Genomic DNA, 15024 nt, shown 5'->3' on the forward strand with positions numbered 1-15024 from the left:
AGCATCCATGCTATTCAACGTGGTCCGCCCCTATATAATATGTACTTTTCTACAATGTTGGGGGTTTATAGGAAAGAGTCTTTCTATCTCACTACATTGTCTCGTATGAATTGCATACACTTTATCTTTTTTCGATTTCCATTGAAAATATATTGACATGTTGTTGTTGGGCAACCGGCACAAATTTAGGAAAAAGGGAAAAAGCCTAAAACTGAAACACTGACGCTAACACTAATGCTGGCGCCAAGTCATTCGAGTATACAAAGAAACTAGGAGTAATAAACTAGACGGAAAATTAATTATGAGTATATAGACAAAATGCCAAATCCACATTGTTGAAGAAACTATAAACAAGAAGAAATACTATTTAAACCATCAGATCAGAGGAGTAACAATTTAACAACCATACGCATGCCACACTCATATTATAATGTTTTTCCTTGGTTTGTCCAGAGTCCACGCGGTACTAAAAAACAAGAAAAAGACGCTCAAATGAGTTGAACCTAGTCGCTGACACAACCAGGCCGAGTTAACTCATCTCTACATTCTGCTCGTCTTGCTTTTCCCCATACTTTTAGCCATATCTCTAAGCACAAACTTTTGAATTTTCCCAGTAGATGTCTTTGGAAGCTCTTCTTTGATTATCAGAGTCTTTGGCACCATATAATGCGGCAATTTGGCTCTACAAAACTCTATAATATCTTTTTCACTTGCCTTTTCTTTTCCATTCAAACTAACAAATGCACACGGAGTTTCCCCCCAGTATTCATCTGGTCGTGCCACTACTGCTGCTTCATTAATCGCCGGATGTGTGTACAACACTGATTCCACTTCCACACTACTCAAATTCTCTCCACCACTTATGATGACATCCTTTGATCTATCCTTAATTTCTAAGTACCCATCAGGGTGCATAACTGCAACATCCCCCGTGTAAAACCAACCGTCATCTTTCATGCATTTCGACGTTCCTTCAGGATCTTTGAGGTAACCCAACATGACACACGCACCCTTTAGTACAATTTCACCTAATGTTAAACCGTCGCGTTTCACACTGACTCCAGATTCTGGATTCACCACGTCCACTTCCGTCATCCCTGTGGTCCTCACCCCTTGTCTTGATTTCAGCCTTGCTCTTTCGGTTGCCGGCAATTTATTCCAGTGATTTTTCCATGTGCATGAAATCACTAGTCCACCAGTTTCTGTCAGGCCATATCCATGGGTAACTACAAATCCAAGGGACTCTGTTCGAAACAGAACTGCAGCAGGGGGTGGGGATCCTGCTGTCAGTATATATACAGGATGCTCTAACGGCATGCTGTCAGGCGAATTCGACAACATGTTGAGTACCACAGGAGCAGCGCAGATGTGAGTAACGCTGTGTTTCTTGATCGAGTCATAAATGACTCTTGCGTCAAATTTTCTCAAACAGATATTGGTTCCACCAACAGCAGCCATTCCCCAAGGATAGCTCCATCCGTTAGCATGAAACATAGGAAGTGTCCATAAATAAACCGGCTGTTTCGGAACAGTCCATTCAATCAAAGAATCCCACGAAATAATGAAAATACCCCTATGACTATGAACCACTCCTTTTGGATCGGATGTAGTACCAGAAGTATAATTCAGTGCAATCGGATCAAATTCACTTTTCGGGCGAATCCAATTGAAACTCGAATCTCCCTTTTCCACCAGTTCCTCATACGTGCTGATAAATTCACTAGTTAGTGGAGTATAAAATTCATCATCTTCAATTAGAACAAGAAGCGGACGGTCAGATTTCGGAGGAAATAACGACAGCGCCTCGAGAACTAGTACTTTGGATTGACAATCAACAAACAAGAGCTTTGATTCGCTATGAAGGAGGAGGACGGAGATAGTTCGGGCATCAAGACGGAGATTGATGGTGTTGAGTACAGCACCCGCCATGGGAACAGCGAAATGAAGTTCGTACATGGCAGGTATATTAGGGGAGACAACGGAGACCACATGGTTTGTGTGAATACCAAGAAGAGAAACAATAGAAGAGGCAACTTTGAGGCAACGGGTACGGGTTTGGGACCAAGTGTGACAAGTGTTGTTGTAGATAACGGAAGGGCAATCGGCATAGATGGTAGCAGCTCTTTCTAAGAAGGTAAGAGGAGTAAGAGGACTTGAATTTGGTGGCCTTGGCTTCAGTTGATCCATAATTTGCCTCTTAAGGTCTCTGTTAATGCCATTATCTAGGCCTACTATTATATATCCAATGAGACATGTGGAGTAAAGCGACTTTCATGGAAACGTCATCCTTTAGAGGTCCTTTTTTAGTGGGTCAATCATGACTAAGGATGGCACGTCCATTGAATTGAATTTAAACGGGTTAAATATGAATCTGAGCAAAAATAGTTTGAATTGCAATTCATCCATATAAATATGAATAAATATGAATTTGATCAAATATGAATTTGATAAAAATAATTTCAACCCACTTTAACTCTTAAGCCAAAAACTTAAAACTTCTAAATTATATCAACTTAACTTTTTTTCATTTTTTTTTTTTAGTTTTTTCTTTTTATATTTTTTATCATTTTTTTCTTTTTTATTTTTTTGTCATTTTTTCTCTTTCTTCTATCTCTATCCTCTGCCCTTTGTTTCTCTTTTTTTTTTCCTTTTTTTTAGTCTCTTTTTTTTCTATTTTTTATTTTTTTTGTTTTTACTTCTTTGTAAAAAAATTTTCTTTTTTGGTTGTATTTTATATTTTATATATTTTTTCTTTGAAGAACATGGTTAAATCGAATACAAATTATGAATGATGATTAAAATATCAGTATATTTGTTTTCGCCATCATCTTTTTTCTTTTTCCTTTTCTCCTTTTTCATTTTTTTTCTTTTTAATTTTTTTTGTATTTTTTTCTTCAATTCTTTCTTTACGCTTTTTTCTCTCTTCTATCTCTAACTTCTACCTCTCGTTCTACTTTTTTTTTTTCTATTTTTGGTTTCCTTTTTTTTATGCTAACGAAAACACCATAAGCGCATATTGATTTATATTCGCCCAACATTTATAATTCGAGAGTTATGTGGATCCTCGGCCATATATATTTTAGTCCTAAGAAAATACAATTAACTCATATACTTTTTTTGGTTTTTCATCCGGTGTTCGGTGCCTACGTTGGAGCCCCGACTAATCCGGATCGGGCATTGCAGGGCCCATTAAGGTGACAGCGCTCCCAACAGAGTTTTCTCCATAACCAGTATCGTACTCTCGACCTCTGGTTAAGGGTGGAGCAGCCCTATCCACTGCACCACAACTCATACTGATTTTAATTCATATACTTATTTGCATATAAATATAAATGATAAATTGCACATATTGACAATTAAACTATTCAAATACAAATAATAAATTTATTTGAAATATATAGTATGATACAAATAAATTTAAAGTAAAAAAAATATAAAATGCAATGACAAAAAAAGATGAGGAAAAAAATAAGAAAAATGACGAACCAAGAATGAAAAAGTGGAAAACTGAAATACAAAAAAAAAATGCAAAGAAAAAAATGATGAAAAAGAAGAAATAAAAAAGTGTAACAAACGAGTAAAAAATAAGTTGAAAAAATGAAAAAGAAAAAAAAAGTAAATTAAAGGAAAAAATAGTAAATTAAAGGAAAAAGGAAAGAAAAAAGAAAACAAAGAAAGAGAAATAAAAGATAGAAAAAAATAATAATAAAGGAGTGAGACTAAGGATTATATTTAATTGATAAGAGATGTTATTAATTATATAGGCTAAATGTGATAATTAGAAGTTTATATTTATTAACTCATGTAGGTCTCAAGCGAATATGAATGATGAAATAAGAATGAGAAAGGAGAAAGTGAAAAAAAAAAAAGAATACAAAGAAAAAAGAAGTAAAAAAGAAATAGATGAAAAAATGAAAAAGAATAAAAGAAATTATAAGGAATGAGTAAAAAAAATGAAAAAGAAAAAAAGAAGAAGAAAAGAAACTAGAAAGGAAAAAAAACTGAAACTTTAAGCAAAGGTGGGTGATCTTTGTGTTTAAATGGGTACCCATATTTTATCCATTTTGTTCATATTTGTATGAGCTTTTAAAATGAGTTGAAGTTCATATTTACCCATTTAAAATATGAGTGATCCAATTCACTAAATATGAATTGAATGAATTCTTTTTATAAATATGGGCTGAAATTATCACCCCTAATCATGACATTACTTCGCCCCCCTCCCGGCCTTTTAAAGAAAATTTTAAATAATTTACTAAAATGAATGAATAAAATAACATCAATCTTTAAAATAGGACTCAAGTAAAATAAAAAGTATAGTAATTTTTTAATTGGTAAAAACAAATTTCTCCTTAATTATAATGAATATCTGTATTAATTAGGAAAATGGCATGATATAACTATCAGCAATTTAAGTAGTTCAACTTTACACTATGATCTATATACCTTTGCTTCCTTCAGGTAGGGTGTCAAATGAATGGGTTGAGTTGAGATTGAGAATATTAAATGGATTAAATTCAATATTGGATTGGATCATGGCCCGTTTAAATTTATTTTGAGTTGAAATGAATTAAAAATTGGATTGGATCTTGACATGTTCAGTTTAACCCGCTTAATCTAATAAATTTTAACATATTGATATTTACCCCTTATAAATTCAAACTAATGAAAATAAATTTGAATGAGATTGGAAAGTTGAGTGGGTGGGTAGGGAGTGGAGGTGAGGGCGGGGCAAGAGTGTTTTTTTTTTTCAAAAATTAATTTTTTTAAAAATAAAAATTTAATTTTTTGGGTAGGAGTATGGGGTAAGGGTGTGGGATAAGGAGTTAGGGGTAGGAGGGGCGGGTTTTGGGATGGGGTGAGGTAAAAAAAAAAAAAAAAAATTAAAAAAAATTAAATTATTTTAAAAAATAAATATTTTTCCTTAAAAAAGTTGGGAGCTGGTGGAATGTAGGTGTGGGGGAAGAGGGTAGGGAGGGGATGAGGATTAAGGTAAGAGTTTAAAAAGAAAAAAAAAATTATTTCTTTCTTTAAAAAAATATATGTTTGGGGGAAAGGAGATATGTCGTATAAGGGAGGGGGTGTGTGGGTGCAGTAGGGAGAGGTGGGGGTTGAGATAAGATTTATTTATTTTTTTAAAAAAAATTATTTATTTACTTTAAAATTGATTTCTTTTTTAATATTTTTTTGGGGAGCGATAAGGGGTGTGGGGTAGGAGGGAAGGTAGGGTTTTGATCGTGGGATAAGAAAAAAAAATTATTTTTTTTAAAAAATTAAAAAATATTATTTTTAAAAAAATAAAATAAATTAATTTTTTAGGGTGGGGGGTCGGAGTAGGGAAGGAGGATTGGGGATGAGGTGGAGTGGAGGCAAGAAGAAAATATATAAAAGAAATTTAAAAAAAAAAAAAAATTTAAGGGAGGCGGGGTGGGGTGGGGTAAGTTGGCTTGGGGTAAGATGGGGGTGAGGTGAGGTGGGTGATTTTGAGAGTGAGAGGACACATTATCACTTTTTTTTTCTACTTTCATTAAGAAAATTATTTTTTAATTAAATGATTTGAAATAGAGATTGATTGGACTGATTTAAACCCATAGAATATGTATCAAGGGAACAACAAAAACTAACGTTATTCGATTCATTAAGTTTCATCCACGAACTACGGGATAGAGATGAGTTATCTGCTTTTTCAAAGAGAATATAAAAGAAAGTAAAAAAGTATCAAAAGAATATATAGTCACACAAAATTTACTTTTTTCTTGATGTGAAGTGGGAATCAAACACCGGTGAAAAAAGAAGAAGAAAGTTGTCGTATTTTATTATCCCTCTCTCTTTCTATTTTAGCTAAGTTTTATCTGTCAATATAATTTCTTAGTATAAATTTATCTGTCGATATAATTTATTAAGATAGATTTACTCTTCAAATCATCATCTCTTATCATCTACGTAGCGTGATGAGGATGGTTGTACACATATGTTTGATTAATTATATGTTATGGTCGACGCGTCTGTGCTCATCTAAATAATTTTTTAAGAGTATATATTAAATTATTGATCTTCAACTCTTCCAATAACGTGAAAGAACGGTAATGAAAGAAAAAAGAACTAAATGACCAAGCTTAATTACAAGGATTATCCTAAAGTAGTACAGTATAAGTTGAATGGCTATCATATTTCATGTTTATATAGTCAAAGAAACGCATGTATGATATTTTTTAAAACAAAATAAAATATACTGCAATACATTTTTCATCTTTTTGCGATAGCTAAAATAAAACCTCGACTAATACTTTCAATAATTGTTAACTATTTAAATTTCATTTGACAAGTAATTCTGAGAATGATTTAACTTCAAATATCAACAACTTTACAGTTATAAGCAAAACGGAACTACTAATTTAAGCTGGTTATTGTGCTTTTATAAACTAATTAAAGTCAAGATTCAATATTGTTATAATTAAATCTAAGCACTATCTAATTTGCAAGATGCCGAAAAATTGTCCTAGCCTTTTTTACTTTTTTTGGGGGGAGGGGGGGAGTTGCGTGAGGGCGGTCACCTAATGTTTAGTGTATTTGTTTTGAGTTTCAATAATTCAGATTTATATCGAAAATCTCGTTGTTAGGGAATAATTTGATTCTTACTAAATACTTCCTTAGTTTACTTTCAATTGTCATGTTTCACTTCTTGAGTGTCTAACTGTATAGATTTTGATCAATATTTTAAAATCTATTTTCTCACCCTATTAATATGAAAATGATTGGAAATTTGTAATTTAATTTTTATATAATTTTTAAAAAATAATTTTAAATCTAAAATATTAATTTAATTTTAAAGATAAATCAAATCAATTCCTATGAACAAAATATAATAAGTAAAATAAACAGAGAAAATAATTCTATTATCAAATTGAAAAACTTCTAATTAAAAAATATAGTGTTATAAAAAATAAAGTAGAGAAGTACAAGAGTAGAGAAAAAAAAAGATAGTAATTATTATTTCTCTTGAGGGATTCTCTTGATCTGAGAGATTGAGAATATTATGAACAAATCCCTCTATTTATAAGGAAAAATACCCCTAGTTTCTCTCTAAAAGATAGATACTTAGGGGTTTGGGCCACAAGTGACAAAAGAGTTTTAAAATGAGGTGTGGGTGACACAAGTCTTAATTATTAATTGGAGGTGACACTTACTTTATTATGGATTACGAAAGTTGAGGAAGTTTGAAAATAACCCACAAGTTTTTAAATTTATACTTTGATCCCAATATTTACCTAAAATAACGAAAAACGGAGGGAAAAAAACGTCTTTCTCTCTTCTCATCCATTGTTATTTTCTCTCTCTTAGCGATTTTTGTTGTTCATTGTTTCTGCTGCTTTATTCATCATCTTCTGCTTCATTATCATTATCTTCTACTACATTATCATCTTCATTTTTTTCTTGTCGATTATTTGTTGTTGTTATTGTTGTTGGTACAGCACTACTGCTGCGACCTGACCAATTTCTTAGGTCAAATTTTGTTTACTACATCACTTTCCACTTTGGCATTACTTCATAGGTGACTTTGGTAAGTAAACTTATGATTTTTATTCATATTTGTCATCTGGGTACACTTTTGTTTTTCCAACAATGGATAGAACCCCGATCATGAATCCAGCATAAGTGCCCACAATTTAAATAGATCAATCATCTGGTGCATCAGATAAGTAATCTATTGCATCAGAAGATTTATCTGTTGCATCAGACTGTTTATCTGTTGCATCAGACGTTATCTGTTGCATCAGACGTATTATCTGTTGTATCAGGATGTTTATCTGTTGCATCAGACTTCTTATCTGTTGCAACATGAGTAATCTGTTTTGAACAACACATCAGCCCCTACCACAAACCCAACAGATAAATCTTCCTATTGCTACTGGATTCTAAATTATTCATTTTTACGTTGAATTGTCGACATGTTTGTTGAGAAGATAATAGACAGAATGAAAATTAAATATGGATTAAAACGTCAAAGCTCAAACATAATTTTTTATTAAACAAAAATAAATAAAAATACGTATAATAGATTAAAAGAAAAATAATAATCTAATTATTAGTATTATCACCATCATCATTGCCAGCCGGCCAATCTTCAACCGAAAGTAGCAAGGTCCTCCTCAGCCTGCCTATATCGCGGAGTATTCTTGCTCTAACTTCTCCCAGTTCCCATTGTAGGTCACGAACTTGATTTCGAAGTTCATTCACGGTGTCTTGCAGAAAAGCGACGTCCCACACTGGGTCAACCATAATCTTCTAGAGTGTAATATGAAAGACGAGATGCAATAAATAGAGTGTAGTTGAATGAACGATTGAGTAAGGAGGGACCTATTTATAGAGGATTGAATTTGAATGAGAGGCAAAGGCGCGACTATTCACCTCTATTCATTAATTACATTTTTGATTAAATTAAGAAAATAAATATTGTGATATAAGTCATGACTTTTCAGATTATTATTATTAATTAGTTCTTTCGAAGAATCATTTTTATTGAGTTATGGCAACAGATTCTATATATGTTGCATCAAATAACACATCTGTGACAACAAATATATTATCTGTTGCAACAAATATAAAATATGTTACATTAGATAACCTATCTGTTGCAACATATAATCTAACTGTTCACCTCCATTTATTAATTATATTTTTTATTAATGTGAAAAGTAATGACGTAATTAAATTAAGAAATATTGTGATAAGTCATGACTTTTTAGATTATTATTATTAATTAATTCGTTCCAAAAATCATTTTTATTGAGTAGTAACGACAGATTCGATATCGGTTGAATCAGATAAATCAACTGTGACAACAGATATATCATCTGTTGCAACAATAGTGAACCTGTTGCATCAAATAATATATTTGTTGCAACATATAATCTACTTTTTTTTAAAAAAAAAAACTATCATCATATCATTAATCCAAATTTGCTTACTTTTTATTTTATAAATACAAAAAATAACTTTTCAAATTTCTTAAAAAAATAATAACCATTTTATTATATAATAAATAATTTTTAAAACTAAATTCAAAAACAAAAATGATGAAAAGTCAAGATCAGTTATTAAAATTAAATAACCGTTCTTTTACAGTTATAAATTATGTTTATCATTTATTTTCTTATTATTTATTTACGAAATATTTTTCATATTGAATAATCGAAAAGTCATGTCTTTTCTTTTTCACCCTCTCAATAACAACAATAATCCTTTTTTATTAATAACCGCCAGGTGCAACATATGATCGATATGTCGTAGCAGATTAACCTCTATTGACACAAATTCCTCAATCCCTACCATTAACCGTCAACATGTTGAGAATAAGGAATAAACAGAATGATTATTAAATACTAAATAAGAATTAAAAATTCAAAGTCGACAACAAAATGAAATGAATGTTCATAAATTTTTGAATCCCTTGGGTAGATCCGATATACAAAAGGAGGAAAATACATGAGCTAAAATAAAAAATATTACCTAATTATTATTACTACTATTATTATTATTGTCAATCGGATATTTTTCATCCGGCAGCCTTGCTCCGAAGTCAGCCAAATCTCTCTGGAGTTCATCAGACATCCTTTGAAGTTCACGCAAGGACTAGATATGAGTATTCTTGTACGAATCTGGATCATCCATATTTGTAAGGAGGGACCTATTTATAAATTATTGTATCTCAAAAATAAAAAAAATTACTTTAAAATAAATCAAACAGATGAGTAATCTGTTGCAAAATATATTCTTTCTGTTAGATAACTTACAAATAATATTCTGGCAATCTTTTACAACAGATGTATATATCTATTTGATTTCTGCAACATGTTGATCAACCGTCATAACAAATATCTCCAATTGTTTGACAATATAAACAGATGTTTCATCTGTTGAAACTAGCTAGTCATCTGTTTATTTAATTTAAGCCATAGATGGGCTAGGAAGAATAAGGTGCGTGTAGATAAATCTACTATCATATGTGTAGGAGTTAAGTATGTATTACTGATAAGGTCACCGGAACAACACACACAAAGTATAATATTTTTGTGAATGGAGTTTTTAACCGATTAGGCATTGATTATTCAAACAAGATCATGCATTGTACTGTTAAGTTTAATGAGATCGAAATTGATAAGGCTGAGGACCTCATGAAGATGGTGCAGATACCCTATTACAAATTACTAGCGGTTGTTGCTCGTGTTTATGCGTGTCAAGTTTTGAGAAGAGATTAATATTTTTTGTTACTACAGAGAACCAATAGCGATTGAACTTAACTTTAAGTGTGAATTGGACCCTTAGAAGGCCCTCGAAGCCTCGCACTGCATCAAATAAGAACAAAAAACCAATAGAAATTCCCCTGGCCAAAATTTATATGGTTGGGTTGCTCGCTCGGGGTGATGATTAATGCCAGAAGGTACGGTAGGAGAATGCCTTTAAGGGAAAATAGGTGGTTGATGAAAGACTATATCATCTGAGAGCTAATTAAAGAAGAGACATAGGGTAGAAAGTAACTTCTAACAAATCTGGCCGATGGAATTATCTTAACAGATGCGAAATCTGAATCAAGTGCAAATATAAAAGTGTATCCGATAATTTAATTTTGTCTGTTATCTCTCTGAAAGAAAAATAATGCAGATGGACACTTTGCTAGGAAGTTGCGTGGTCGGGATTATCACCTAGGTAGAAAATAAAAGAAGATCAACAAAGCAGCCTCACGGGCATCGAGGGTTGAAATGATGTTCAGCAAGTTTAGAAAACTTACGCTAACAACAACTGCAGTTAAAATAAGAAAACTAAGCGAAGGCGGCAATTTCTGAATGTTAAATTTCATGCTATGCCTTCTTGTTTGTATTTTCAATCAGGTCCACTGCCGTTGACTTGATCGGAACCACAAACGAGATTGAAAGACAAATAGAGTATCATTACTTCCTTAGCACTAAGGATTAATTGATTGCGTTTTATTGCCTTAGCATGCTTTCAACATTCCTTGGAAAAGATCAGATGCTTGCTGTAGTATGTGAATCTCGATAATTTTTAAGCTTGACTCTAGCTTGCTGATTCTGTATTCAAGCTGGTCGTTGTCGTCTTCAAAGTTGGTAAGAAGTTCCTCATCTCTTGTAAGCTCGATCAGGAACATTACCTTCAAAGTTGTGGCATTCTAGAAGACCTTTAGAACACTTTCTTCAGAAGCCTTAAAGGATACATGGAGGGTCGTTGTGTTTGTTTTAGGTCAAAATATGTTGATGCACGTTGAAGATACGGTCCCAACAGTTGAACAACACACTTTTATCGAGCGTTGCTTCATGCATCTTGCTCAACCAATTTGATAAATTAGTAAGCATGGAGTTACGTAGCATGTGATCTAAACCGACTCTACCAAGCCTATTAAATGGTATGTAACTCTGAGCTCATTACTCCATAAAAAATATATGTCAGAGTTAGTGCACAGATCAAACAAGCTCAATCTGTCATCCTTTCTACTGATCACTCTTCTCCAATATAGATGACAAGATATCTACTATGCAAAAGTCTACACCATTGCCAGACATGCTTGCTTGGGAGAAATCAATAAATATCTTCAGATTAATTACTCCCAGGAAACCATGTCTGGCGATGGTGTAGACTTTTGCATAACAGTTATCTTGTCATCTATATTGGAGAAGAGCAATTAGCAGAAAGGCTGAGAGATTGAGCTCGTTTGATTTATGCACTAACTCGGTCATATTTTTTTTATAGAGTAATGATCTTAGAGTTACGTAACGTTTGATAGGCTTAGTAGAGCCGATTTAGATCATACGCTACGTAACTCCATGCTTACTAATTTATCAAATTGATTGAGCAAGATGCATGGAGCAACGCTCGATAAAAGTGTGTTGTTCAACTGTTAGGACCATATCTTTAACGTGCATCAACACATTTTGACCTAAAACAAACACAATGACCCTCCATGTATCCTTTAAGGCTTCTGAAGAAAGTGTTCTGAAGGGCTTCTAGAATGCCACAACTTTAAAGGTAGTGTTCCTAATCGAGCACAAGAGATGAGAAACTCTTTACCATCTTCGAAGACGGCAACGACCAGCTTGAATACAGAATCAGCAAGCTAGAGGAAAACTTGAAAATTATCGAGATTCACATACTACAGAAAGCATCTGATCTTCTCCAAGGAATGTTGAAAGCATGCTAAGGCAAGAAAACACAATCAATTATAACCATATTGCTAAGGAAGCAATGATACTTAATTTTCCTTTCAATCTCGTTTGTGGTTTCGATCAGGTCAACGACAGTGGACCTGATCTGAAATACAAACAAGAAGGCATGGGATGAAATTTAAAATTCAGAAATTACAGCCTTCGCTTAGTTTCCTTATTTTAACTGCAGTTGCTGTTGGCGTAAGTTTTCTAGACTTGTTGTACATCATTTCAACCCTCGATGCCCGTAAGGCTACTTTGTTGGTCTTCTTCTATTTTATATCTAAGTGATAATCCCAACCACATAGCTCCCTAGTAAAGTGTCCATCTGCATTATTTTTCTTTCAGAGAGACAACAGAAGAAATTACATTAACGGATACACTTTCAGATTTGCACTTGATTTAGATTTCGCATCTGTTAAGATAATTCCATTGACCAGATTCGCTAGAAGTTACTTTCTGCCCTATGTATCTTCTTCAATTAGCTCAGATGATATAGTCTTTCATCAACCATCCATTTTTCCTCGAAGGCATTCTCTTACCGCACCTTCTGGCGTATAATCATCACCCCGAGCAAGCAACCCAACCATTTAAATTTGGGGTAGGCAATAACTATATTGGTTTTTCATTTTTGTTAGATGCAGTGCTAAGCTCCGAAGGCCCTCTAAGGGTCCAATGCACCCTAAAAGTTAATCCAATCGCTATTGAATCTCTTTACAATGACACCAAAACTATATCCCTTCACAATGCTTGATAAATAAACATGAGCAACTACCAACATTAAATCTTAATAGGGTATTAAAACCATATTCATGGTCCCTCAGCCTTATCAGTTCGGACCTACCAAATTTAATTGTAAAATTGCAGACATCTTGTTCGAACGATCTATGACTAATTAGTAAAAACAACATTCACAAAATCAGTGCACTCTATGTGTTTTTCCATGATAACATTATCAGTAATACAAACCTCCCACATATGAAGTGGTTCCATCTGCAAGAAGCTTATTTCTACTAACCCATCTTTACTGCAGCCTCTTATGATGGTCTAAAAAAAGTTGATCAACTGTCAGTTCTTTATATCTACAAAGAAGAAGAAAAACATTAATGTCATAAAAAAACATTATCCATCTGTTGCATCAGATGTGAAGTCTGTTGCAACAGATGTGGAGTCTGTTGCAACAGATGTGGAGTCTGATGGAATACATCAAACCAGCCTTTCTAGTGGTTTGATTTGTTCCCACAGTTTCTCTATCTGTTGCAACATCAACAACAGCATAAACATCAACAACAAAGAAACAACAAGATTTGTTCCAATAATATTATCAACAACAAAGAAGCAACATCCTTTATTTCAGAACCATCAACAACACCACACCACAAGTTCCAATTACTCCAACCCACCAACAACATCAATAACTGCATCAACAATAAAGAAACAAACAAAATACCTACAAAAAAAATGATACTGTTAACAAGGCTTTTAAACTTCTCTCAACAGATGACTTTTTTGTATATTATAATTAAAATTCTCAGTTTGTTTATTCAACACTTAAAAGTTCCTTTAAATTTTTTTAATAAATATGATATGGGTAAATAGTAATTAAATAAAAAAATAGATGTAAATAACTTGCAAAGAAGAAGACGAGAATGAAAGAGCAATAATAAACCATACCTAAATATCAAAAAGAAGATCAAAACAACAATTTTAGTCAAGGAAAGATATGGATTAGTTTAGATCTGAAAGGATCTTAATGAGAAAAAAAGAGAAAAGAGAGAAAAAAGGTTGTGACCCTAAAGAGGAGAGAAAGAAAAAGATGATGAGAGTTGAATAAAATAAACTGAGCTGAAGGAAGAGATGGGATAATTTCTATATATGTATTGTTTACGTAGACGTGGGGGTTTTCAATATTAATTAATTAATTAATATTCATTAATTTCATTAATAATTTGAGGGGCACGAGGAATTCTAAGACTACCAACATTGAAAAGACAAGACAAGATTGCTCAATGAACTCATTTTTGAGATATTTAAGAAATATTTTTTATCGCCTTTAGTAGTAAGTACTAATACTTGATATTATCTACTCGGACCAGAAGCTTGCTTTAAAATTAAAAGAGAAAAAAATATTTTTAAACAGATATGTCATTTGTTGCAACATATATAAATATCTGTTCAGAAATCCGAATAGCTCAGTCATCTGTTACAACAGATATCAATATCTGTTTAAAAATCCCAACAGCTCAATCATCTATGACAATAGATGAGAATGTCCATTTGATAATTAATTAAATCAGATATGTCATCTATTACAATAGATATAAATATCTGTTTAGAAATTTCCAACAGCTCAGTCATTTGTCACAACAGATGCAAATGTCTATTTGATAATTAAATTAGATATGTCATCTATTGCAATAGATATGAATATCTATTTGAAAATTTTCAATAACTCAGTCGTTTGTTGCAACAAATTTTATTGCAATTGATTTAGGTGGAACTAGGTATGAATGAATGAGCTCTCAGGGTCAACTACAAATCCAATCAAGTCTTTGCAATTGCATGACATTGGTATTGCATTCATCCCAACCCAAGTCATTGATCGATTACTCTGAGTTGAAATAAGTTCTTGTCAACTCCATGTGAGGATAGCGATAGTACCTAAGTTGATTTAGGTAGAACTAGGGATGAATGAATGATCTCTCATGGTCAACTACAAATCCAATTGGGTTTTTGGAATTACGTGGTATTGGTATTCATTCATCCCGACCCGAGTCGTCGATCGATCACTTTGAGTTGAAATAAGTTC

General features: G+C 32.7%; 1 protein-coding gene across 1 annotated transcript; it reads right to left on the minus strand.

Moving 5' to 3' along the window:
* Window positions 1-290: 290 nt before the first annotated feature.
* On the minus strand, window positions 291-2457 carry LOC107839509 (2-methylpropanoate--CoA ligase CCL4). Its single transcript, XM_016683024.2, has one exon. The coding sequence runs from the start codon at window positions 2185-2187 to the stop codon at window positions 541-543; it is 1647 nt and encodes a 548-aa protein (XP_016538510.2). The 5' UTR covers window positions 2188-2457; the 3' UTR covers window positions 291-540.
* Window positions 2458-15024: the final 12567 nt, after the last annotated feature.

The sequence above is a fragment of the Capsicum annuum genome, chromosome 2 (assembly GCF_002878395.1).
Source record: "Capsicum annuum cultivar UCD-10X-F1 chromosome 2, UCD10Xv1.1, whole genome shotgun sequence".
Taxonomy (NCBI): Eukaryota; Viridiplantae; Streptophyta; class Magnoliopsida; order Solanales; family Solanaceae; genus Capsicum; species Capsicum annuum.

Coding starts and splice junctions, on each gene's coding strand:
- LOC107839509 (XM_016683024.2), bottom strand. CDS start 2,187: ATGGATCAACTGAAGCCAAGGCCACCAAATTCAAGTCCTCTTACTCCT.